Source organism: Mauremys reevesii, linkage group 1 (assembly GCF_016161935.1).
Source record: "Mauremys reevesii isolate NIE-2019 linkage group 1, ASM1616193v1, whole genome shotgun sequence".
NCBI classification, from domain to species: Eukaryota; Metazoa; Chordata; order Testudines; family Geoemydidae; genus Mauremys; species Mauremys reevesii.
The window spans coordinates 115,237,208-115,260,339 of NC_052623.1; the positions used below are offsets into that span (position 1 = coordinate 115,237,208).

At 39.8% G+C, this 23,132-nt stretch overlaps 1 protein-coding gene across 10 annotated transcripts in view; it reads left to right on the forward strand.

Annotated features, from left to right (window-relative positions):
* UPF3A (UPF3A regulator of nonsense mediated mRNA decay) overlaps window positions 1-23,132 on the forward strand; it is a 63,384-nt gene that overhangs the window by 17,930 nt on the left and 22,322 nt on the right. For 6 of the 10 annotated variants that reach the window (XM_039495562.1, XM_039495544.1, XM_039495552.1 and 3 more), the window contains 6 exons: window positions 3,072-3,170; window positions 3,285-3,395; window positions 8,582-8,637; window positions 8,732-8,890; window positions 13,416-13,576; window positions 18,966-19,260. In XM_039495562.1, coding sequence (XP_039351496.1) covers window positions 3,072-3,170; window positions 3,285-3,395; window positions 8,582-8,637; window positions 8,732-8,890; window positions 13,416-13,576; window positions 18,966-19,260 — 881 coding nt within the window. Of the gene's footprint in view, window positions 1-3,071; window positions 3,171-3,284; window positions 3,396-8,581; window positions 8,638-8,731; window positions 8,891-13,415; window positions 13,577-18,965; window positions 19,261-20,760; window positions 20,830-23,132 lie in introns of all 10 variants that reach the window. The other 4 variants (XR_005586406.1, XR_005586402.1, XM_039495587.1 and 1 more) reach the window with 2 other exon arrangements.

The following is a 23,132-nucleotide window of genomic DNA, read 5'->3' on the forward strand; positions in this document are numbered from 1 at the left end:
ATCACTTAGGAACTTTGTGGTAGAGGCAGGGATAGAATTTATTTCTACAACTGCCTTAACTATCAAACCATCCTTTCTCTTCCTGCAGTCCCCTGCCTCTTTCAGTACACTCCTTCCAAATTCAGCTACAAATAAGATGGGTCCTACAGACAACAACCTCAGTCACTGCACATCCCTTCATTCATTCATTCATTCATTCATTCATTCCATCCATCCTGCACACTGAATGAGGCTGGGGGCCTGTGTATATAACAGTATGTGATCCTGTTATTGAAGATTGGTATAAGGGGGTCAAATTAAGGTGGTACAGATAACATTGATTCTGGCATTTCCTAACTTTTGCATGCTTGACTGCAACCTTAATGATCTTGTAATTTAAGGTACATCTATGCTGCAGCTGGGAGTGTGCATCCCAGCTTGAGTAGACAGATGTGCTAGCTGTGCTTGAGCTAGTGCTCTAAAAATAGCAGTGTATCCAGGGGAAGCATGGGTGGCAGCTTGGGAAGCTGTCCAAGTACAGTACTCAGGGGGTCCAGATCAGTTTATATTCAGGCAGCTAGCCCCAGCTGCCACCCATGCTACCCCTGGCTACACTACTATTTTTAGTGAACTAGCTCGAGGTGAGCTAGTGTGTCTGTCTTCTCAAGCTGGGAAGCACACTCTTAGCTGTGGGGTAGACATACCCTTCATTTTTTAATGTAGTTTTCTAGGTTTTAAAAAAAAACAAACTGAAAAAAACAAATATCCATTATGTGGAAACCATATTGACCTCCACATGGGTCATCAGCAAGAGTGGGACCTTTAGATCCACAGCACAGACTTCTACCACTTGATCTGTCTGAGTAACTGGTAGTAATAGTAGGCTGTTATCCTGTGTATGGATCAGCCAGTAGAGAGGGATGAGACACTTAATTTGCCATTGGTTTTCATGCTATTTGCTGGACAGCAAAGGAATTTTGAGATACTGAAATCCTGGGTTCAATTCCAGGGTCTGGAGAGGAGTGTCTTCTAGTGGTTAAAGACCCTTCATATACCTTTGCCCTCAGACTGTCCCTTTTATTCTGGTGCTCTGATCCTACTGCCCCTGTTTCCACTCTCTGCTCTTATTCCCCTCTTGAGTTCCTATCCCTTTTCCCTGTGCTTCTGTTTACTTTCCTTCCTCTTTCCTATCTGCCCTGCCTCTCCTAGTTCCTGCCCCATCCCTCCCTCTGCTCCTAATCTCCTTCTCTTTTTCCACCTTCTCTATGGCTCTTGTCCCTGTCCTCACCTGTGCTTCTCTCCCCCCCCAACTGTTACCCCTCCATTCTCCAATTCTTGTCCTTGTCTCACCCCATAGTCCTGTCCCACCTCTCCGGCTATTGCCACTATCTCCCCTGCTCCCATTGTCCCCCATACACTCTCTGTTCCTGCCCTTGCCCCATCCTGGTTTCTTCTCCCTACCCACCCTGCTGCATTAGAGTGAAGTTGTTTCCTCCTCATCTTTGCTGCCTGCATGTCATCAGGTGTAGCACTGAGAACACTAGAGAGACCATCTCTATGCTCTCAGTTCTGGTGCTGGGTGACACAGTGGCCCTGGGAGAACAATTGCAGGGAAAGTCCTGCTCAACCCCTGCAGCCTTGGGATAGAGCATGCTCACTTACTTGGTGCAGTGGCACACGTGCAGTCAGGTTGGCACATAGGAGCTGTCAGGGATAGAGCATGCTCAGTGGAGACAGAATCTTTGCAGAATTTAGCTGCCAAACTCTGACAGTTCTCTACTGAGCACATACCAATTGATATATTTTAGAGACTATTTTGCCAAATTTGGAATTTTCACAAGGATAGCAAAAAGCACATCCCTGGCACAAAGTTAACCCCCCTGCCAAATTTCAAGTCCCTTCTCCAAAGTTGGGAGGTGTTAGGGCTTCTCAACAAAACAGTTGTAAGAATATTTTAAACATGACAAAAATTGTATTTTTCCCTCAAGCTGGGTTTTCCAAAACTTTTTGGCAAGCCTCCATCTAGTTTCCAGTGAAGTTGGGCAACTTTTGAGTGAACGTGTGCAACTTCTGGGTGAACTTGTGCTGATTTATCGTTTTGAGTGAAAAACAGGCAAAACTCAAAAGTTTCACATTGTTTTGACTCCAAAGAAATTCCATCTGTTTCATCTCATTTTTTCTTTAAGTTTTTTATTATTCTAACTCCAGAGTTAGAGCAGAATTTATGGACTGAGAACCTATACAGGTGAAAACAAGAAGGAGGCTTGCACAAACCCATGTAAATTAAAATGACTGAATTTCACACAACTTTACATGTTGCTACATTTAAATGGAGATGTCACCCCCTTTGTTATCCCCTCCTTGTAACAAAACTTTATAGAAATATCTCAATTGTTTTATGCAGTGTTGTAGCCATATTGGTCTCAGGATATTAAACAGACAAGGGCGGGTGAGGTAATATCTTTTATTGGACCAATTTCTGTTACTGAAAGAGATGATCTCTGGAGCTACACGGAGCCCTTTTTCAGGCCTAGCCAACTTCCTCACCAACAGAAGTTTGTCCAGTCAAAGATATTACCTCACCCACCTTGTCTCTCAATTGTTTTATATTTATTTCCAGAATAACAAAAGTGATTAGTGTGCTATATCCGTTGGGCTGAGCTCTCATATGTCAGTTTGTTAACTCAGTGAAAATCTCTATAGATTTATAGTCAAGCTGTGAATGATAAAAGAATGGGTTGATAGTGCAACTACTGATCTATTTTAATTATGACAGTCCTAGTAGGGATATCAAAATAAATTAAGGGGCAATTTCTGTTCTGATACTTGTGACAACAGTATCTGAAATCAAAGTGCATAATTCAAATGCATATTTATTTATTTTACTCTGTAGAATTTTCATGGTACTACATGTTATTCATCTCTATCACTGGAGTCATTTAATTAGCAATTTAGCATGGGTTTTCAAAAGTGCTTATCACTGACTTCAATGGAAACAGAGTTAGGCCGGTGCTGTAGACTGTTGAAAATCTCACTGTTAAATTACAAATATTTCCCTATCTAAAAATTGAGCATTTGGTCTCTCTCTTAAGGTTTGGAATATCCTGCTGTGGTAGAGTTTGCTCCATTCCAAAAGATTTCAAAAAAGAAGCTTAAGAAAAAAGATGCAAAATCTGGGAGCATTGAGGATGGTAAACACATTTTCTTGATCTCACGGTGGAAAAGCTACTCTGTTTATTGTTAATAAGATACTAATTTCTGTATAAATAGTTTATTAACGTTTTTTTCAAAAAATGTTTTCACAGATCCAGAATATAGAAAATTTTTAGAAAGTTACTGTGCCGATGAAGAGAAAATCTGTGCTAATCCTGAGACTCTGTTGGGAGAGATTGAGGCAAAAACAAGGGAACTTATTGGTCTGTTTTGTTGATTTTTTTCCTCATTATTGATAATTTTAAAAATATGCTTTTTCATATTTTTGGGATACTACCAGCAGGATCTCCCCTATTCAGTCTGGCAGTGATTGAGAGTGTATTTATGTTGTCAGTCTCCACTGGAGTAATGCCTACAGCAGGGGTTGGCAACCTTTCAGGAGTGGTGTGCCGAATCTTCATTTAGTCTCTCTAATATAAGGTTTTGCATGCCAGTAATACATTTTAACGTTTTTAGAAGGTCTCTTTCTATACATTTATAATATATAACTAAACTATTGTTGTATGTAAAGTAAATAAGGTTTATAAAATGTTTAAGAAGTTTAATTTAAAATTAAATTAAAATGCAGAGCCCCCCCGGACCAGTGGCCAGGACCCGGGCAGTGTGAGTGCCACTGAAAATCAGCTCGCGTGCTGCCTTCGGCACGTGTGCCATAGGTTGCCTACCCCTGGCCTACAGCCACCTCATGTGGCGCACTTCTGCTGCTTCTTCATGCATGGAACTCACACGTTCTGTATATACAGTGGCTTCAGAAACTGGTCCTTAGTATTTATAAAAGAATAGTCTATGAGTTTATTGTTGAAAGATGGTAGAAGAGCAAAAAATGATAACCCAAAATGAAAGAATGGGTAAGAGCTTCAATATTGCACTCAAACTTGTTCATGATCCTGGGTGCCTGCCTGGTGAAAGGTGAAATACCCTGTCAGGATCATCTGAGGGCAGCCTGAAAAAAAAATCAAACCTTGAACTAAATCTTGTTCAAAACAAAACAAATTGTATTTATGCCCTTTCCATTTTACTGTATAAAAACAGTTTAATTTTTTCCCATTGGCAAGTCAGCTTTTTAAAAGAAAGCAAAACAGCTGTTGGACTGACCCTAGAGATTAGCCTTTTGATTAGTTCTTTTCACTGCGATGCTGAAAACCTAGATTTAATTCTCACCCTTAGTTTCTGGTCCTAGTAAGGGGTAGTTAAGTAATGTGAGGTATTCATAATCCTTAGCACAGGGGTAGGCAAACTTTTTGGCCCAAGGGCCACATCTGGGTATGGAAATTGTTTGGCAGGCCATGAATGCTCATGAAATTGGGGGTTGGGGTGCGGGAGGGAGTGAGGGGTCCTGCTGGGGGTGCGGGCTGTGGCGTGGGGCTGTGGATGAGGGGTTGGGGGTGCAGGAGGGTACTCCAGGCTGGGACCGAGGGGGATTAGGGATAGGGCAGGGGGTTGGGGCACGGGAGAGGGTCAGGGGTGCAGGCTCCTGGCGGAGCTTACCTCAAGCAGCTCCCGGAAGCAGTGGCATGTCCCCTCTCCAGCTCCTACACGGCGGCACGGTCAGGCGGCTCTGCACGCTGCCCTGTCTGTAGGTGTTGCCACTGTTCCTGGCTGATGGGAGCTTCTGGGGCAATGCTTGGGGTGGGGGCAGCATGTGGAGCTGGAGGGGGGACATGCCGCTGCTTCCAGAAGCCATGTGGAGCCACGGCACGCAGGGCTGCCCAGAGGGGGGGCAAGTGAGGCAATTTGCCCCGGGCCCCACAGGGGCCCCCACGAGAATCTAGTATTCTATAGTATTGCAACTTTTTTTTATGGAAGGGGCCCCCGAAATTGCTTTGCCCCAGGCCCCCTGAATCCTCTGGGCAGCCCTGACGGCATGCCCGGAGCAGGGTAAGCCCCCAACCCTGCTCCCTGGCTGGAGTGGGACAAGCCCCAGACTCCGCTCCCTGGTGGGAGCTCAAGGGCTGGATTAAAATGTCTGAAGGGCTGGATTTGACCCCCGGGCCATAGTTTTCCCACCTCTGCCTTAGCACTACAGGACATGAAAAACCAAGAGAGGGGATCAAATCCGGATCGCCTACATGGCACTAACCATTTAGCTAGTTGCTAGAGTCAGGCCAAGTGTTTTTTTGGTTGTTTGGAGGGGGGGCATGTTGGTTTTTTTGATAGGTGAACTGCCAAAGGAAAAATGAAGCTGTTTTTACAGAGTATAGAGGAGCAGTAAAAGGCATAAGCACAAATTTTAAGTAAAAGTGTTGCAGGCTTTGGCCTCTAGTGATTAAGAAGTATTATTGACAGACTCAAAGAGAACCAATCCTCTTTAGTCCTCAGCTGAAAGGAGAGTGACTGATGACAACCCTTGCCTTGACTGAGGCTCAATAAAAATGGGAAGCTAAACCCCCAGGACACTGACATAGAGAGAGGACCTGGGGCAGGAAAGGACCATTTTTATTTAAAACTTTCAGTTCTGATTAAAAATAAGTTTTATTTTTTTCACAAACCCTCTAGTAATATTGTTATTTTATGCTGCATACTGGAGCTATTTCAAAATATATTTTAATCTTGACAATACTAGCATTTTTCAGATGGCCAGCCAAATAAAGCCTTTGCAGGATGACATGATATATGTGTCAACATCTCCAAGGGACTGCATACAGAACATATACTTGTCCACTAGCTGTTATGATTGATTAGGAGAAATTTAGTGGTACACCGTTCCCTTATTTGGATATATAAAACTAACCAATCTATTTTGATCACTACTGTTTCTTAAATTGCCCATACTTCCCCCTCCACCCCATGTATCCCCCCCCGGCACTCTCACACTGCAGCATTGGCATTGATACTTGCTTGTGTAGTACGTGTGTGAGTTAACAGTTGGCAAAGGGATATTTGGAGCTCAGCAAAGGGTAAGGGTAAATTAGAGGAGAGGTGGGAAGAATATTACTAAGGACACTAAATAAATCTGTCATCAACAAAGCTTGAAAGCGTGTGACTGTTATAGATGTGGAAGCTCCTCAAGAATATGTATCCTTACTTGGCCAGAAGCTTTCCCTGGATATTTCACAGCAATGTGAAAATGAGCTTCCGAGTATCTTAATAAAGACTGTCTAACTTCAAATTATTCAGCTATTAATGAAAAAGGGATAGCCTTAGAGTTGCAAGTGCAGTGTTGACAGTATCTCAGCTGAGGGAGGTTCTACAGAATGGCTTTTTAATGTTTTGTTTTCATGAAATCAGTTCACAGTAGATCAAATTAAATTGTCCTATGTTTATTTTGCTCTATTTTTTTCAAATACTGTATTATTGTTTGAAATTGCAACCATTGTTTTATTAATGTCAAAACCAAGAAAAAACTTATTCAGTGAGTACCATAGCTCTAGTTGAATTGTACAAGTGCCCAGCTATGCCTTCAGAAACAAGGGTGTAACTCTCACCCATGAAAGATATGCCCATGTATCAGAGAGCAGAACTGGGCCTCAAATTCTCAAGGGGCTCTTGTGTGCCTCTAGGTCATGTTAGATCAAATGAGCATGTTTGATGTCTCAGCTCAGATGCTGTAGCTCATCAGTTTCAGTGTGACAGAGTAATGTAATACAGAATTCAAAAGCAGAATTTCTTTAACAAAATTAAGGTTCATGTTCATGTTTTTAGGGAAGAAAAAAAATTAAAAGCTGTTGCTTGCATAATGATCCCTTTTTTCTCTTAATTTTTCAGCTGATTTCTTTTTAAGGCAGGGGTGGCCAATCTGTGACTCCGGAGCCACATGCAGCTCTTTAGAAGCTAATATGCGGCTCCTTGCATAGGCACCGACTCTGGGGCTGGAGCTACAAGCACCAACTTTCCAATGTGTCGAGGGGTGCTCACAGCTCAACCCCTGGCTCTGCCACAGGCCCTGCCCCCATTCCACCTCTTCCCGCCCCCTCCCCTGAGCCTGCCATGCCCTCACTCCTCCCCCCTCCCCCACAAGAACCGCCTGCATGCCACAAAACAGCTGATCAGGAGGTGTGGGGAGGGAGGGGGAGGCGCTAATCAGCAGGGCTGCCAGTGGGTGGGAGGCGCTGGGAGCTGGTGTGGGGCTGCTGACATTACTGTGGCTCTTTGGCAATGTATATTGGTAAATTCTGGCTCCTTCTCAGGCTCAAGTTGGCCACCCCTCTTTTAAGGGTTCATTCATGATTTTAAAAAGGCCTCTAAATTGCACTCACGATTTTGTAAATAAATAATTTCGTAACAGTTACACCATAATAACTTAGTAATGTCTACATTCAGATATTTTCAGGATATAAATTTAGGTCAGGTTTAGGCTATGTTGTTTTAAATTTTAAAGGTTGGATAAATGAAATCACAGCTTCAAGGAAATGTCCTTTTCCAACTTTGTTATATTGTGGCTTCAAAATTATACCATGCACACTAATGGCCATTCCATCCCTCCCTCCTTTCCCTTTTGTGTTTGCTTGTCGTCCTTTGGATTTAGTGAGAGCCCCATACATGAATCCAAGAGCAGTCTTTAGCCCTAAATATTGTCCAGTATTATAATTCTGTTCCTGCACATCTAAAACTGACAGAGGAGCTCGAACATTTTTATAGCTACTTACACCTATAAGTTTCAAGTTTCAACCCACAATTAATTTTATGACTGTGTGAAAATTGGAGATGGCAAGCAAGCTGCAAAGTTTGGATCTGGCTCCAAATTTTTGTGAAGTTTGGGAATGTTTCAGTGTGGGGTTTTAATTTGGGTTTATCTCTACTTAAAATGGACAAAGTGTCAAATCCATATAATAAGAAAGAGTTTGACGTAGTACTTACTGGGACTCAGGAGACCTGCGTTCTTTTCCTGGTTCTGCTATTGCTTGCTGTGTTCCCTTAGACTAGTCGTTTCACCTCTATGTGACTCATTTTCCTCTCGGGAAAATGAGGGTAGTGATACTACCTTTGTAAATGCTTTGAGATCTGTGGATGAAAAGTGCTATATATGACCATGGTGATCGTGGTATAAGAATAGCTGGACAGCCAGGTGCTGGTGTACCAGTGTTAAAATTTAGGAATAATTTTTTAACATATTTGTTTCCTTTTCGTAAATAATATTTTGGTGAATAGCAGTAAAAATGTCTTTCCTGAAAATTAAAGTATATGATTATAATTCAAACATTAAATAATCACAGAAAATATCTCTGGCTCTCTTACTTCTAGGGTCCTTAATGATGAAGAGCCAGGGATCTTTTCTGAATGGAAAGATGGGGGCACTTTCCAACATATATACACCGCTTGAAATAAAATGTTATATATCACCTAGCTCCCTTACAGTTAAAGCTTAAAGTAAAGGGCAAGTACTTATAGTAAAGAAACAAGTTCATATTTTAGGAGTTGAACACTACATGACAAATTTTTTGTATTTTAGCTAGAAGAACAACACCTCTTTTGGAATATATTAAAAATAGAAAATTAGAAAAGCAGGTAGGTCCAGACTTTTGACTGAAGCTCAACTTCTATGTTTCAAGTATGTTTTGCATTTGAAAAATGTTATATAACATTTTTTGCAATTCTTCAGAGGATACGAGAAGAAAAAAGGGAAGAACGAAGGAGGAGAGAATTAGAAAAGAAACGTCTGCGAGAGGAAGAGAAAAGAAAGCGCAGAGAAGAAGAAAGACGTAAAAGAAAAGAAGCAGAGAAGCAAAAGAAAATTGCTGAAAAAGAAATAAGGATCAAGGTACTTTTAAGGAAAAAATAAAATTAATCTTCATTTGAAACAATACAGAATTTATTTTTCTGTCTCCCCCTAACTTCCAAAGTATAGAATCATAGAATAACAGGGTTGGAAAGGACCTCAGGAGATCATCTAGTCCAACCCCCTCCTCAAAGCAGGACCAATCCCCAACTAAATCATCTCAGCCAGGGCTTCATCAAGCCTGACCTTAAAAACCTCTAAGGAAGGAGATTCCACCACCTCCCAAGGTAACCCATTCCAGTGCTTCACCACCCTCCTAGTGAAAAAGTTTTTCCTATTATCCAAATTAAACCACTGAGAACAGTCTAGATCCATCCTCTTTGGAACCCCCTTTCAGGTAGTTCAAAGCAGCTATCAAATCCCCCCTCATTCTTCTCTTCTGCAGACTAAGAACTCATATTAATTGGGCAGAATAAAGGAAGATCTAACTCAGGTCCCATGATTAGAAGTTTGTCAAGGCAGGGACAATTGGGATTATAGGATTTTTTAATATCCCTTTTTTGAACTACTATTTTTCTGATGTTGTTCCTCTGACTTTTCTTTTTGCTCATATTGTAGCCATGTTGTGGAACCCCAGCATAAAGGTTGAAAAACTTCTGGATTACTGTAGGGCGTCTACATTTTTTCTGTTATCCATGAGCTCAGAGTTTTTTACCACCTCTTGTTGACCAGGGGCCAGATTAATCTGTGGTGTAACTCCATTGGCCTCAGTGGAGTTACACCTTTAATGAGTTTGGCCAGAACCCCCACTAATCTAAAATCTGAGTCTCCCCCTTGACAGCAGAATGATCCGTTTGTGGATCCATTAGCTTTGCCCTATGAACCACTCTTTAGACTCATGGAAAAGTACCTTATTTCTAGGGCTGTCAAGCGATTAAAAAATTAACCACGATTAATCTCACTGTTAAACAATGGAATCCCATTTATTTAAATAGTTTTGATGTTTTCTGCATAATTCAAATATATTGATTTGAATTACAACACAGAATACGAAATGTACAGTGCTCACTTTATTTTTATATTATATATATTTATATATATTTACATATAGAATATATATTTTTATATATAATATAAATATTTTATATTTATTTAATTACAAGTATTTGCACTGTAAAGAAACAAAATAAATAGTATATTTCAATTCATCTTACACAAGTACAGTAGTACAATCTCTCATGAAAATTGATCTTACAAATGTAGAATTATGTACAAAAAAACCTGCATTCAAAAATAAAACAATGTAAAATTTTAGAGCCTGCAAGTCCACTCAGTCCTACTTCTTGTTCAGCCAGTCGCTCACGCAAACAAGTTTGGTTACAATTTGCAGGAGATAATGCTGCCCACTTCTTGTTTATAATGTCATCTGAAAGTGAGAACAGGCGTTCGCATAACACTGTTATAGCCGGCGTTGCAAGATATTTAAGTGCCAGATGTGCTAGAGATGATGGGTTCTGCTCGATAGCAATCCAAAGCAGTGCAGACCAACACGTTCATTTTCATTATCTGAGTCAAATACCACCAGCATTTTCTTCTATGGTGGTTCGGGTTCTGTAGTTTCCACATCAGAGTGTTGCTCTTTAAGACTTCTGAAAGGATGCTTCACACCTCATCCCTCTCAGATTTTGGAAGTCACTTCAGATTCTTAAACCTTTGGTTGGGTGCTATAGCTATCTTTAGAAATATCACATTGATACCTTCTTTGGTTTTGTGAAATCTGCAGTGAAAGTGTTCTTAAAATAAACAACATGTGCTGGGTCATCATCTGAGATGCTATAACATGAAATATATGGTGGAATGCGAGTACAACAGAGCAGGGGACATATAGTTATCCCCCAAGGAGTTCAGTCACAAATTTAATTAATGCATTATTTTTTTAACAAGCGTCATCAGTCATCAGCATGGAAACATGTCCTCTGGAATGATGGCCAAAGCATGAAGGGGCATATGAATGTTTAGTATATCTGGCACGTAAATACCTTGCAATGCCGGGTACAAAAGTGTAATTCAAATGCCTGTTCTCACTTTCTGGTGACATTGTAAATAAAAAGAGGGCAGTATTATTGCCTGTAAATGAAAACAAACTTGTTTGTCTTAGCGATTGGCTGAACCAGAAGTAGGACTGAGTGGACTCTAAAGTTTTACATTGTTTTGTTTTTGAGTGCAGTTATGTAACAAACAAAATAACTAGATTTGTAAGTTGCACTTTCACAACAGAGATTGCACTACAGTACTTGAATGAGGTGAATTGAAAAATACTATTTTATCATTTTTACAGTGCAAATATTTGTAATAAAAAATAATATACACTTTGATTTCAGTTACAACACAGAATACAATATATATGAAAATGTAGAAAAACATCCAAAATATTTAATAAATTGATTGGTATTCTATTGTTTAATGGTGTGATTAAAACTGTGATTAATCACAATTAATTTTTTTAATCGTGATTAATTTTTTTGAGTTAATCTCATGATTTAACTGTGATGAGTCGACAGCCCTACCTATTTCCTATATAAAATCAATATTGTTATATTTTATTATATTGGGTCTCTTTCTAAAAAATTTATTTTAATCTGAGTTTATTTTCACATAACTCTCAACATGACGCTATGGTCTCATTAACTGCATGGTATTCAGCAAAAAGAATGAATGAAATATTCCATCCAATATGACTAACGCCATTGAGATTAGATTCCAGTTGTAAGCAGAGTAATTAGGGACATACAGTAGACTTTACATGTACTGAAAAGATATATTTAAATTGAATTGTATGAATTTACATATGCTGATTTACAGCTCTCCATAGCAGTACAATATTCTGATGTAACATAAGTATAAAAGTAACTTATTAAGATTATACCAGTATTTTTTATTTTTCTTTAAGATAAAAATAAAAAAAAGTGTTAAGAAACATACATTACAACAAGTAGGACCTAAAACTGTAACACCAAAGGTGTGGTTATCAAATTGCACTGTTCTTTCTAATATATGTCTAAGATTAATAGATAGTGGCTACATCCATATTTTATGCTATTAATCAGTCCAGTCATGCAAAGCCTTATTTCTAAGAATTAAAGGTAATAGAACGATTCACATGACTAAGGTTTGCAGGATTGGCCCCAAAATTTATAGGGTGCTTTGAAGACATAACTTGGTATATAATTAATAATATGCAGTGTACCAGTATTGTAATTATGCATGTTTGTGCAACAAGACAAGAAACACATTCTGCATTGTCACATGCCAAGAAAAGGAACATCACTATCCACTCCAAAATGTGTTGTGCAAAAATCATTAAATATTACTCATATATCTATGACAATAAGAGTTTTGAAAGGTAGTTTCACCATCAAAAGACCAGGAAAATATTCTCTATTTTACAAGTAACTTGGGATGTCATAAGAGGAATGTCGCTCTGTTGGATATTAGATAGACAAGGTAGGTGGGTGAGGTAATATCTTTTATTGGACCAACTTCTCTAGGTGAAAGAGACACCCTTTTTAGTTTACACACAGCTCTTCTTCATGTCTGGGAAACATACTCAGAGTGTTACAGTTAAATATAAGGTGGAACAGATTGTATAGCATAAGTAATTAACATGTATTTCAAGGGACCATTCAAGGTGAAGTGTCCCGTTTACTCCCCTGAGTCATATGGGGGAAAGGATGGGATGGAGGGGGAGGTTGTTAGTGAGTTATAGATTGTTGTAATAAGCCATAAATCCAATGTCTTTATTCCAGCAATGATTTTTAGTGTCTAGCAAAGTTATGAATTTTAAGCTCCAAGGCTCGTCTTCTGAAAGTGTTGTGCAGGTTTCCTTTGAGGATGACAGTTGGTAGGCCCAATATAGCGTGATTGCTTTGTGAAGAGTGCTCACTTACAGATGATATGGTGTTTTCATCTTTTATCATTTTCCTGTGTGAGTTCATCTGAGAGCATAGTGATTGTCTGGTTTCACCCACGTAGTTGTTATTGGGGGCAATATATACTAACTAGTATGTCTCAAGCTGTTCTTTTGTTGCCAGATTTTGTAAATTACCTAGAGAAGTGAAGGGTGATCCTGTTTTCTTTGAAGTATTATGGCAGTTTTGCCATTGATTTCAATGGTAGTAAGATCGGGCCCCCTTATGGTATGATTTCAACACATAAAATATTTTGCCTGTCTCTGAGCTATGCTGTAATTATTTATAGCTAATACCTAGGAGAAGAAAGTAGGTAAGCATGCATTTTCCAGAGTTTTTTTATGAAGTCATATTTTAAAGGTTGCAGCTGCATGATTTGTAATGTACTCTAGTTAACCATTAATATAAATAAACTGCCTTTTAAATGTCTATTTTAATATTGTGCTTTGCAAAAGAATTAAATCACTAAAATAAAATCTGAATAAAATAGGTTTTACAAATTAGCATCACCTGGTATACATTGGTATATTACAATAAGAAGTTGTTGAAATGTCTGAAGTGCATAAAACGTATACCTTAATATAAACATTATTTCATAGCTTCTTAAAAAGCCTGAAAAGGGAGATGACCTGCCCAGTGAAACGAACAAGGAAAAAGGAGAAGAAGCTGATATTGAAGAAAGCAAATGGGAAAAATCACCTGGATCCGGGAGTATAAAATCCAAGCCATTGGAGGGCTCACCAAAGGAACTTAAGGAAAAGTTAGTAATGTTTATCTTATAAGGTTGCAACTTGGATCCTTGGATTTTGAGATCTTAAGTGGTACTTAAGTGGTAAATTGTCCTTGTGCTGGTTCTCAACACAGGGATGGATTTTGCTCTGTGAATGTGGCCATCTACATCTTTTTCTCTCAGTTTTCCAATGTGTAAAATGGATGTAGTAACAACTTACCTCCATGAAAGAGGTATTGCAAGGCATAAGTAATGAATGTCTGTACAGTGCTTTTGAGATCCCTTGTTGAAAGGTGCTATGTAAGTGTGAAACATCATTGATAGTCCATTTCTAAAGTGTTCAAGTGCTTGTCAGTATTGCTGGAAAGTCCTAAAAGGCAGGCTCAGCTCCATCTTCACACAGCAGAATATTTTTAGTTCCACTGAAATGGATAGACAGGATGGTTTGCTTGTTATATAATAGCAATAATATTAATGACACAATAATAGTCTCCATTTCATTTTGTTGCATAAACGTCTACAACTTCATGTCTTCCTATCATTTTAGTGCTATGAAACAATCACATATTCAACCTTAATAAGAGTTATGTGCATTCATTCAAAGGAGAATGTACTTCAAAACATCTTAGCAATTCACTGACAAATTTGCAGTTTTGACTTCTTCATAGTTCTGAAATGAATGAGGGCATTCTACAGGGTAAACTGCAAACAATCTTTCATACCAGCTGTTAGGTATTTTACTATTATAAAGATCTGCTTTTAAGCCTTCTGAAATATTTACATAGAAACTTAAGCTGAAATTAAAGATAGAGTGCAAATTCCTCTGATCCAATTTGAATCAAAGGAAAATGTAATGTTTGGCAGGACAAGCTAACCTCATGTCATTGTAACAATTTGACAGATATATTTATTATGTTTTTATCTGACAATGGGCATTTTTGTATGTATTTAATAGCTTTAGAAATATGTTTCTTCATGCACCATTCAACAGAAAGAATTAATATTTTGTGATTCCTCTTTAATGATGATTAACTTCCAACTTCTGCAAAAACCACAGAGGTCCTCCATGGCTAGTTCTGCAAATTCAGAGCTGCAGGTGCTTGAACTCCAGCTACAACGTCTCTTGAGAATGGTCAGTGGATCTGTGACATTTCAGTGACCTCTCTCACCCCAATCTCTGCAGCAGCCCAGAAGGAGCGGCTGTGAAGATGGGCTTCACAGCATGTAGAGGGGATGAGCACCTTCCAGTGTTGTCAACTCTTGTTTTTTTTTTTCATGAATGATGGGATTTCAGATGGGGGTGCAGCTTGTCTTATGATGATGCAAAAAGCTCCAGTCCCCTCACAAAATGCAGCTCTGCAGAAGCTCCCCTCTCTGCTTGCTGTTTTTGCAGGAGTGGAGAGGAGAGGAGTGAGCAAAAAGCTCAGCAGCCCATTGCAGCTCCACCACCTCCTCTCCCTTCCCCTACTGTAAGCAATGGGGATCTCATCCATGCTCCCCCTGCAACACCTAGCCTGGGAAGGGGCAGAGAAGGGTGAGGAGCCCCTGGAGCTGCTCCTCCAGCCTGGAAGGGGGAGAGGGGACCCTGTGTCAGCCCCCACCCCAGGCCTGAAAGAAGGGGGTGAAGAACTTAAGAGGAGCAGAGGTGAGGCTGGTGGTGGGAGGGAAGTGAACTGGGAGAGGCTGAACTGATGGTGGAGGCTGGGGAGGTGTGATCTGGGGCTAGTTCTGAACTGATTGTGGAGGCTGGGGGACTGAACTGAGGGGGTGAGAACTGATGGGGGCTGACCTCGTGGGGGAGGGGCTGATGCAGGAACTGAACTATTGGGGGTTAGGGCTGGGTGAGGACAGAACTAATGGAAAGATTGGGGGACAGAATTAATTTCTGGGCAGGGGACTGGAAGGCGTAGGGGCCAAAATCACCTTACTGAAAAATTTGGGAGAGTGAGCAACACCAAATGTCACATACACATACCAGGAACGGGTAGGGAAAGCTCAGCCATCAAAAGACAGACCAAAAAAAACCACAATATAATCTTTTTAAAAAAAAAACAGGATTTTTTGAGGGGTCTGACTCATGATATTTTGATCTCTTGAGGTTGGCAATGCTGCATCTTTTACAAATATTTCCAGCATTTTGTGTTTCATTGCAAGCAGGTTACAGGGCAGGATTGACCCCCTAAAACAGACATATTGGTAAGGTTTATGTGCTAGGAGAGATCATTAAAATTTTACACTTCTGCAGTGCTTTTCAATGAAGGATCTCAGAGTGCTTTGGAAGCATGAAAAAATGAGTCCCAGAACATTCCTATGTAGGTAAGCTACTATTACATCTATTTTACAGATGGAAAAACTGGAGCACAGAGTGCTTAAGGTAGTGAATCAGCAGAGTGAGAATTAAATTCTAGAAGTCTTGACTCTCACTTCCCTGCTGTAGACTAATAACATATGTATTACTCTGTCCCACATGGGGGTCTTCTAAAGTTTTCTATCAAGCAGTATGCAGGGAAATGCAAATGTAACATTACCACTTGTATTTTTAGGGAGATAGAGATGCCGAGCAAGACATGGTCTTGTAATGGCAAATAGAAAAGTAAAGAGAATTTGTTCAATGACTATAAAATACAAATGTTGAACTAACTAGCTTAAGAAATGCTACATTTAACATCTACATGTATTAATACCTAGCTCTTATGTAGCACTTTTCATCCATTGATCTCAAAGCTTTTACAAAGTAGGTAAAGATCATTATCCTTGTTTTATAGATGGGGAAACAAAGGCTCAGAGAGATTAAAGTTATTTGCATCAGGCTACTCAGCAGAAATAGAACTCCCAGTCTCGTGCTCTATCAACAAGGCCCTTCATTTTTGGTTTTTACCAATTTTTATTGAAAAATCCTCTGGTTTCACTAAAGCTATTATTTATTTTTTTACCAATTTTCACCTGACTTTTGTACCACTCAAGTACATTAAAATACTGACCGTTAAGAAAATCCAATACTTTACATTAGGTAGATGTGTTTATGTTAATAATAAATTAATCTAAATGCGAGGGTGTCTATTAAAGTAAGGCAGTGTAGTGAATGATACACACACTCATGTATGTGCACGCGTATGTCCATACTCTAGTCCTAAAAAAGGAAGTGCTGGAACTCCCTACATCTGGCTCCCTGCTTTGGAAGAAGAGCTGGTGGCTCAGTAACCTGGGAAGCCATCTCTTTTTCTGAAGTAGGAGCCAGATCAGAAGTACTCTTATTTTTCTCTTTTTTTTTTCTGTCTTCCCATCCCCGAATATTAACCCTGATATTTACCCAGAAAACTGTGCTCAGATTTTTTGCACTAATTTTCACCTGTTTTGTAAATTTTTGCAATAAACACTGATAAACAATATTGCATGAAAAGTACCAGGCTCCATCTTCCATTTCTCTTCCCAATTGCAACAATGCACCAGGCCCTGAACTTTGACTAGCTGCTCATAAGTCTCCTCCCTCTTTATTTCCTCTAATTTTCTGCTTTCTCCTTCCCTGATAGCCCAACCTCTTCCTCCTCTCCTTCTCTCTAGCTTTTTAACTATTTTATTGTTATGTCACCTTTACCTAACCGTTCCTTACAATGGATTCTTTACAAAGCTAAAGCCACTACTGAGCTTGAATTTGCTGTCCCCGTCAGCTGCCATCCTCTGAGCCATCTTTAGGCAAATCCACCCTGCCAACTTAATTCCTGCAGCACTTCTAATTGAGGCTTTCTCTGTGCTTGGTAACGGGCTGAGTAGGAAGCAGGGTGCCAAGCAGATTCTGCAGGAGCTAACCTAAAAATATTCTTCCATCTTATGGTAAGGGTCATGCAGATTGAGTGTTCTCCCAAACTTCGTTGGGAGTTCAGGCCCTTCATGGAGTCAGTGTCTGCAGTTACATGTTTACATTTAAAAGCTGAAAAGATAGAGGAAAGCAAAATAGGCATGGCTAGTCAAACCCTGGAGAGCTAAAGTAAAACTTCCTGGTAATATACATATTTAGAAGTATATGCCACTGTTTTAATATTTCTGTAATTGTGAAAGGTTCTGGTATGACTCAGTGAGAGCTGCCATTTTCTTTCCACTCTGGAAGTGTAATATGCTGTTACAGGGCAGTCCTGCGAACTGCTGAGCAACCTCAATTAACATTGACTTTCTATTGCTGGTACTCAGCAATTTGCAGGTGTGGCTCCCCCTGTTTTTTAATAAAGGAAGTGCCAATCAGCAGATAACTACATGGCAGAGGCTGAAGACTTTCATTGTTCCATGACTTACAAGGAAAAAATGGTGTGGAAAACAGAAGAATTATTCATATTCAACAAACAAAGTTAATGAACAAACAGGTGCTAATAAACAATAATAAAAAAGTGACAAATCTCCAGACCCTTTCATCCATTTTGTCTGCTGATTTGCATTTCCTTTGTCACAAGCTAAAATGCCAGAGGCTGGCAAAATTATATGTTCCTGTTTTAATTTGAATTACTTACTTTTTATTTCATATAATAAAAGTTTGAAATAACTACTATCTATTTACTCTTTTTTAATAATCCAATGACATTATTCTGCAATCTTTTCCATAATTTACTGTTTTATTTTATGAGGGAGCTAGCTGATTACTGAACAAGAGCAATGAGATGACTAAAAGTGCAGAGAACTGTATCATCTTAACAGCAAAATGTTGCAAACAGTTTATTTATAATATAAATTACTTAGTACATAATATAAATTAAGTACCATGTTGTGAAAAGATAATGTTTTTTCACCTAAATAAAAATGCAGTGGTGGGCTACATCATCTAGGCACACAATTGTAAGCGAAGGCTGGAACAGCAGCATTAACTCTGGCTTGTTTAATACCTTCCATCTGTTGCAAGGGCTGTGAATAATTTCTGTTAAATGGAGCCATAAAATTAAGGCCTTGAGCTTGCAAGTTACTTTATGCCATTAGTGCTCCCACTGAAGTCTGTGAGATTACTCACATGCTTAAGTCTTTGCAGGATCAGGCTCTTACGGCCTGATTGTGTAACCTTTACTTATGTGTATCATTACCATCAAGAGCATTATTTATGTGATGATTTCAAATATAAGTAAGGGTTGCAGGATGATCTTCAAAGCAGTTCTGAAGTAAATCTGATTTTCTTTTCAAGCCAGTGGAAAAATGTTCTGCTTCCAATTGAACTGAATGCACAATGGGGAGCTGAATTTATGATGTACAAAACCTGTAGCAATATTGCAATGCATCTCTTTTTTAAATTAAAAATATAGCCTGATTGGGGGCCTGATCTAAAGCCTGCTGAAGTCAGTGGGAGTCTTTTTGTTGGCTTCAGTGGCCTTTGAATCAAGTCCTGTGAGCAAAGATTTTGTCTAAGTTAATTGTTCGGGTTTTTTTCTTCTTTAAACACACACAGGTCACAAAATGATAGTGATAAAGAGCAAATGGATTTGGAGAGAAGATTTCGAGAAAAAGACCTTGAAAGACAAAGATATCGGTTGGATGATGGCAGAAAGCACAGAGCTCACTATGAATTTGACAAGTTTGTGAGAAGGAATGAAGAAGAGCTGAAATGGGGGAAAGGATACAGCCAAGACAGAGGGAAGAAAGGGAACCACAACTACAGCTTCACTGTGGAGGCCGTAGACAAACTGGGTAAAGAGGACAAGTGTGATGACATGGCATCCAAAAAGGAGCGCATAAGAAATAAGGTTCTTTTATTCATTTAGGATAATCTTTCATTAGTAAAATATACCTCAAGGCCACAGGTTTTACCTTTGCAATCTCAGCATAAAGATGCTTTTTTTCAAGAAAAGCAATTCTTTGTTTGATTTTCAGTAAAACCCAGATTTCTGTATTTTTAAAAATAACAGTTAAAATGATTTAAGGCGATAGGATTTGTCTTCTCTGGTCATATATACATACAATATTTGGAATCTTCTTTAGAATGTTAGTCTTGGAAGCCTAGCATTTTTTTTGAGTGTTTTAAAAATTATATCACGGGTGCACTATAATAGATAGGGCCCTACCAAATTCACAGCCATGAAAAATGCATTATGGACCATGAAATCTGGTCTCCCTCCGTTAAACTGGTCTTTTGTGTGCTTTTACTCTATACTATACAGATTTCACGGGGGAGACAAGCATTTCTCAAATTGGGGGTCCTGACCCAAAAGGGAGCTGCAGAGGGGTTGCAAGGTTATTTCAGAGGGGTCACGGTATTGCCACCCATACTTCTGCGCTGCCTTCAGAGCTGGGTGGTCAGAGAGCGGTGGCTGTTGGTTGGGCGCCCAGCTCTGAAGGCAGCACCCTGCCAGCAGCAGTGCAGAAGTAAGAGTGGCAATACTATACCATGCCATCGTTACTCCTGCTCTGCTGCCTTCAGAGGTGGGCGGCCAGAGAATGGCGGCAGCTTACAGAGGGCCTAGTGCTGCAGGCAGCAGTGCAGAAGTTATGGTGGCAATACCATACCATGCCTTCCTTACTTCTGCGCTGCTGCTGGCAGCAGCTCTGCTTTCAGAGCTGGGCTTCTGGCCAGCAGCCGCTGCTCTCCAGCTGCCCAGCTTTGAAGGCAGCGCTGCTGCCAGCAGCAGCGCAGAAGTAAAGATAGCAGTATTGCAGCACCCCCTACATACAATAACCTTGTGACCCCCACACAACTCCTTTTTGGGTCAGGACCCCTACAATTACACCTGAAATTTCAGATTTAAATAGCTGAAATCATTAAATTTACGATTTTTAAATCCCTATGACCATGAAATTGACCAAAATGGACCATGAATTAGGTAGAGCCCTAATAATAGAGTTTGAAAACTTTGGCTCATTATACTTTTAAAAGTGAATTTATTCTAAGCAGAATCTTTACTAGTCAGGCAGATTACTGGCTAGCTTACAGTTATTCAGTTTTTAAAGTAAAAGTGAATAAATAAACAATTTATCCAGAAATGAGCATATTTAGAAATCTTCAATACAGAAGATAGGAAGGTAGATCTTGGAATCTTCATCCATTCTGCCCTCAGGTAAAGGTTCTCCCTGGCTGAGGGAAAATCACCCCATTGAGAAGTGCCAAATCTAGGGAAATAACCTGTTCAAAAACCAGCCACAATTGGGCAGCTTCTTGAATGGGAACTACATGCAGAAAACCATTTTCCTATCTTCACCTTGAAACCTGTGGATTCCCTTTCTGAGGGCTTGGGGCTTTGTGATTTCAGAGGATGTGTCATAGCGTTTCCAAGAGATGTCTGCTATTGGTGGCCTCATCCTCTCCCTATTCTAATCATGTAAGTTTTTCATTCAAGATGGTTGACACTGTCTTGTATGGAATTCCCCTCTGTAATGTGCACCTCTTCTGAAGGGGGTTTTCAAACCAGGCACAGGCAAGGTCCCCATGACAGTGTGCCTCCTGAGGGAGCTGTGCTTTTGCTAGAGATAGGACAGGCAAGGAGTAGCCATGCTCTTTTTTCTCTGCCACCTCTAGCAGCTGTCTGAATCTCTGTCTAAAAATATTAAAAAATATTAAATTGATTTAAACCATTTTATAAAAAATTAAACGTCCAGTTGAGCTTACACTGTTTATGCCAAGTTTCAGTCTGATGAACATAGAAACTGTGATGGATAAAGAGGGTCTGTGATATATAAAAGCTGACTGATCCTTTATTATAATGGTTCTGGTGGGTTCTATGTTCATTGTTCATCACAGGGTTTAGGACTGCATGACTGGTGTTGATTGGCTGGATGTGATGAAGAGAGATAAGTAGCATGCTGATGTGGCTGCTTATAGCACCACAAAACACTTCCTACAACAATTTGTTCTTAAACCTCCTAAATAAAAATCTGGTATCTAATCTAAAGAAATGGAAAATAAAGGGAAAGCAGGGTTAAACAAGGCTGAAGTTCAAGCAAAGAAGGGGGAAGAGAAGAGCTGATAATGAAGGCTGTATCAGTGAAGGGGAAAAAATAATGAAGGAAAAAAACAAGACCAAAGGGACTGAAAATTGTGAGGGACAGATGAAAGGAAATAAGGATTGAGATGGAACAAAATTCAGTGCTCTGCAGTTTTCTTAAAATGGGCTATTCCATGCCACTTTCTGGACTAAACTCTACACTTTAAAACAGATGTCAAATATGATCTCTCCATAGCATCAAAGTCTAATGTTTGTGATAGTTAAAATAAATAGCCTCATTAGGCAGAGGCTTTTAAACAGTAATCATTCACAATATTTTATTGTCCTAGAAAGTCTTTAGCCTATCTATCTATCTATCTATCTATCCAAGAATTATCAGCATTCTCCTTTTTGGGAGTTTGAGGTGCTTTTTTTCTTATAAACTTGCTGCTATTTGATATTCAGATCAGCAAGTTTTTGATGATTTTAGTCACTATGCCTATACAGTTAGCCATTCTTCCTTTGTACTCATTTTGTTTCCTGATTCACATTGGGTGGTATCCACTCTACCCATATAGAACATGAATATCTTCTGTATGAATATGGAATGCCAAATTTAATTTGCAGTTCACTGTTCTAATTTTATCAAGCACTGGTTGTCCTGGTTTCCCACTGATTAGTATTATTTTATTATATTTGTACTTATTATCTGACATTCTTGTATAGAGCCATAAGTGTGCGTGGCACCAGTTATTGACCTTCCCAGCTTATACTATAGATTGTATCAAAATTTACCACAGAATTCTCTTGGCCTGTGTTATAACATTCTGTTAGATCAGGGATCAGCAACGCTTGGCACATGGCCTGCCAGGGTAAGCCCTCTGGCAGGCCGGGCCGGTTTGTTTACTTGCCGTGTCTGCAGGTTCGGCCGATGGCAGCTCCCACTGGCTGCGGTTCACCGCTACAGATCAATGTGGGCTGCGGGAAGCGGTGGCCAGCACATCCCTCGGCCCACTCCACTTCCCGCAGCCCCCATTGGTCTGGAGTGGCGAACCACAGCCAGTGGGAGCTGCGATCGGCCGAACCCGCGGATGCGGCAGGTAAACAAACTGGCCCAGCCCGCCAGGGGACTTACCCTGGCAGGCCATGTGCAAACATTGCCAATCCTTGTATTAGATAATATTTTTGCTCACAGTTTAAATTAAATGTAATATAATCATCCTGTTTTACAGCAGTTTTATTTTACTCAAAATTCTTGGCTCCCAAGAAGAGTGTTATAAAAGACGTGGATAATAAATGCAAAATCTGTTTTCATTACACTCCATCTTTTTCCTAGTTCTCATTAAATACAAAATGATTTAGCCCAAAATCCACTATCCAAATAAACTCAGGTTAGTCATTTTAAGGCCTTGTCTACAGTACAGAGATTTGTCGACAAAAGTCACGTCGACACTTAAAAAGCACTATAATAAAAATCAGTATTTCATGTTCACACTTGCTCCCTCTGTCATCAGAGCATGTCCACAGTTGGGGCACTATCATCGACAGTGTGAGCAATGCATTGTGAGTACCTATCCCACAATCCAGCTCGACACCTTCTGTCGCTAGGTGGGAAGGTGGAGCAGATCGCTGCACATTTTGGGACCGGGCGAAATGTCCCATGATGCATTGTTTTCTGTCCCAGCATTCCATGGGCTTCT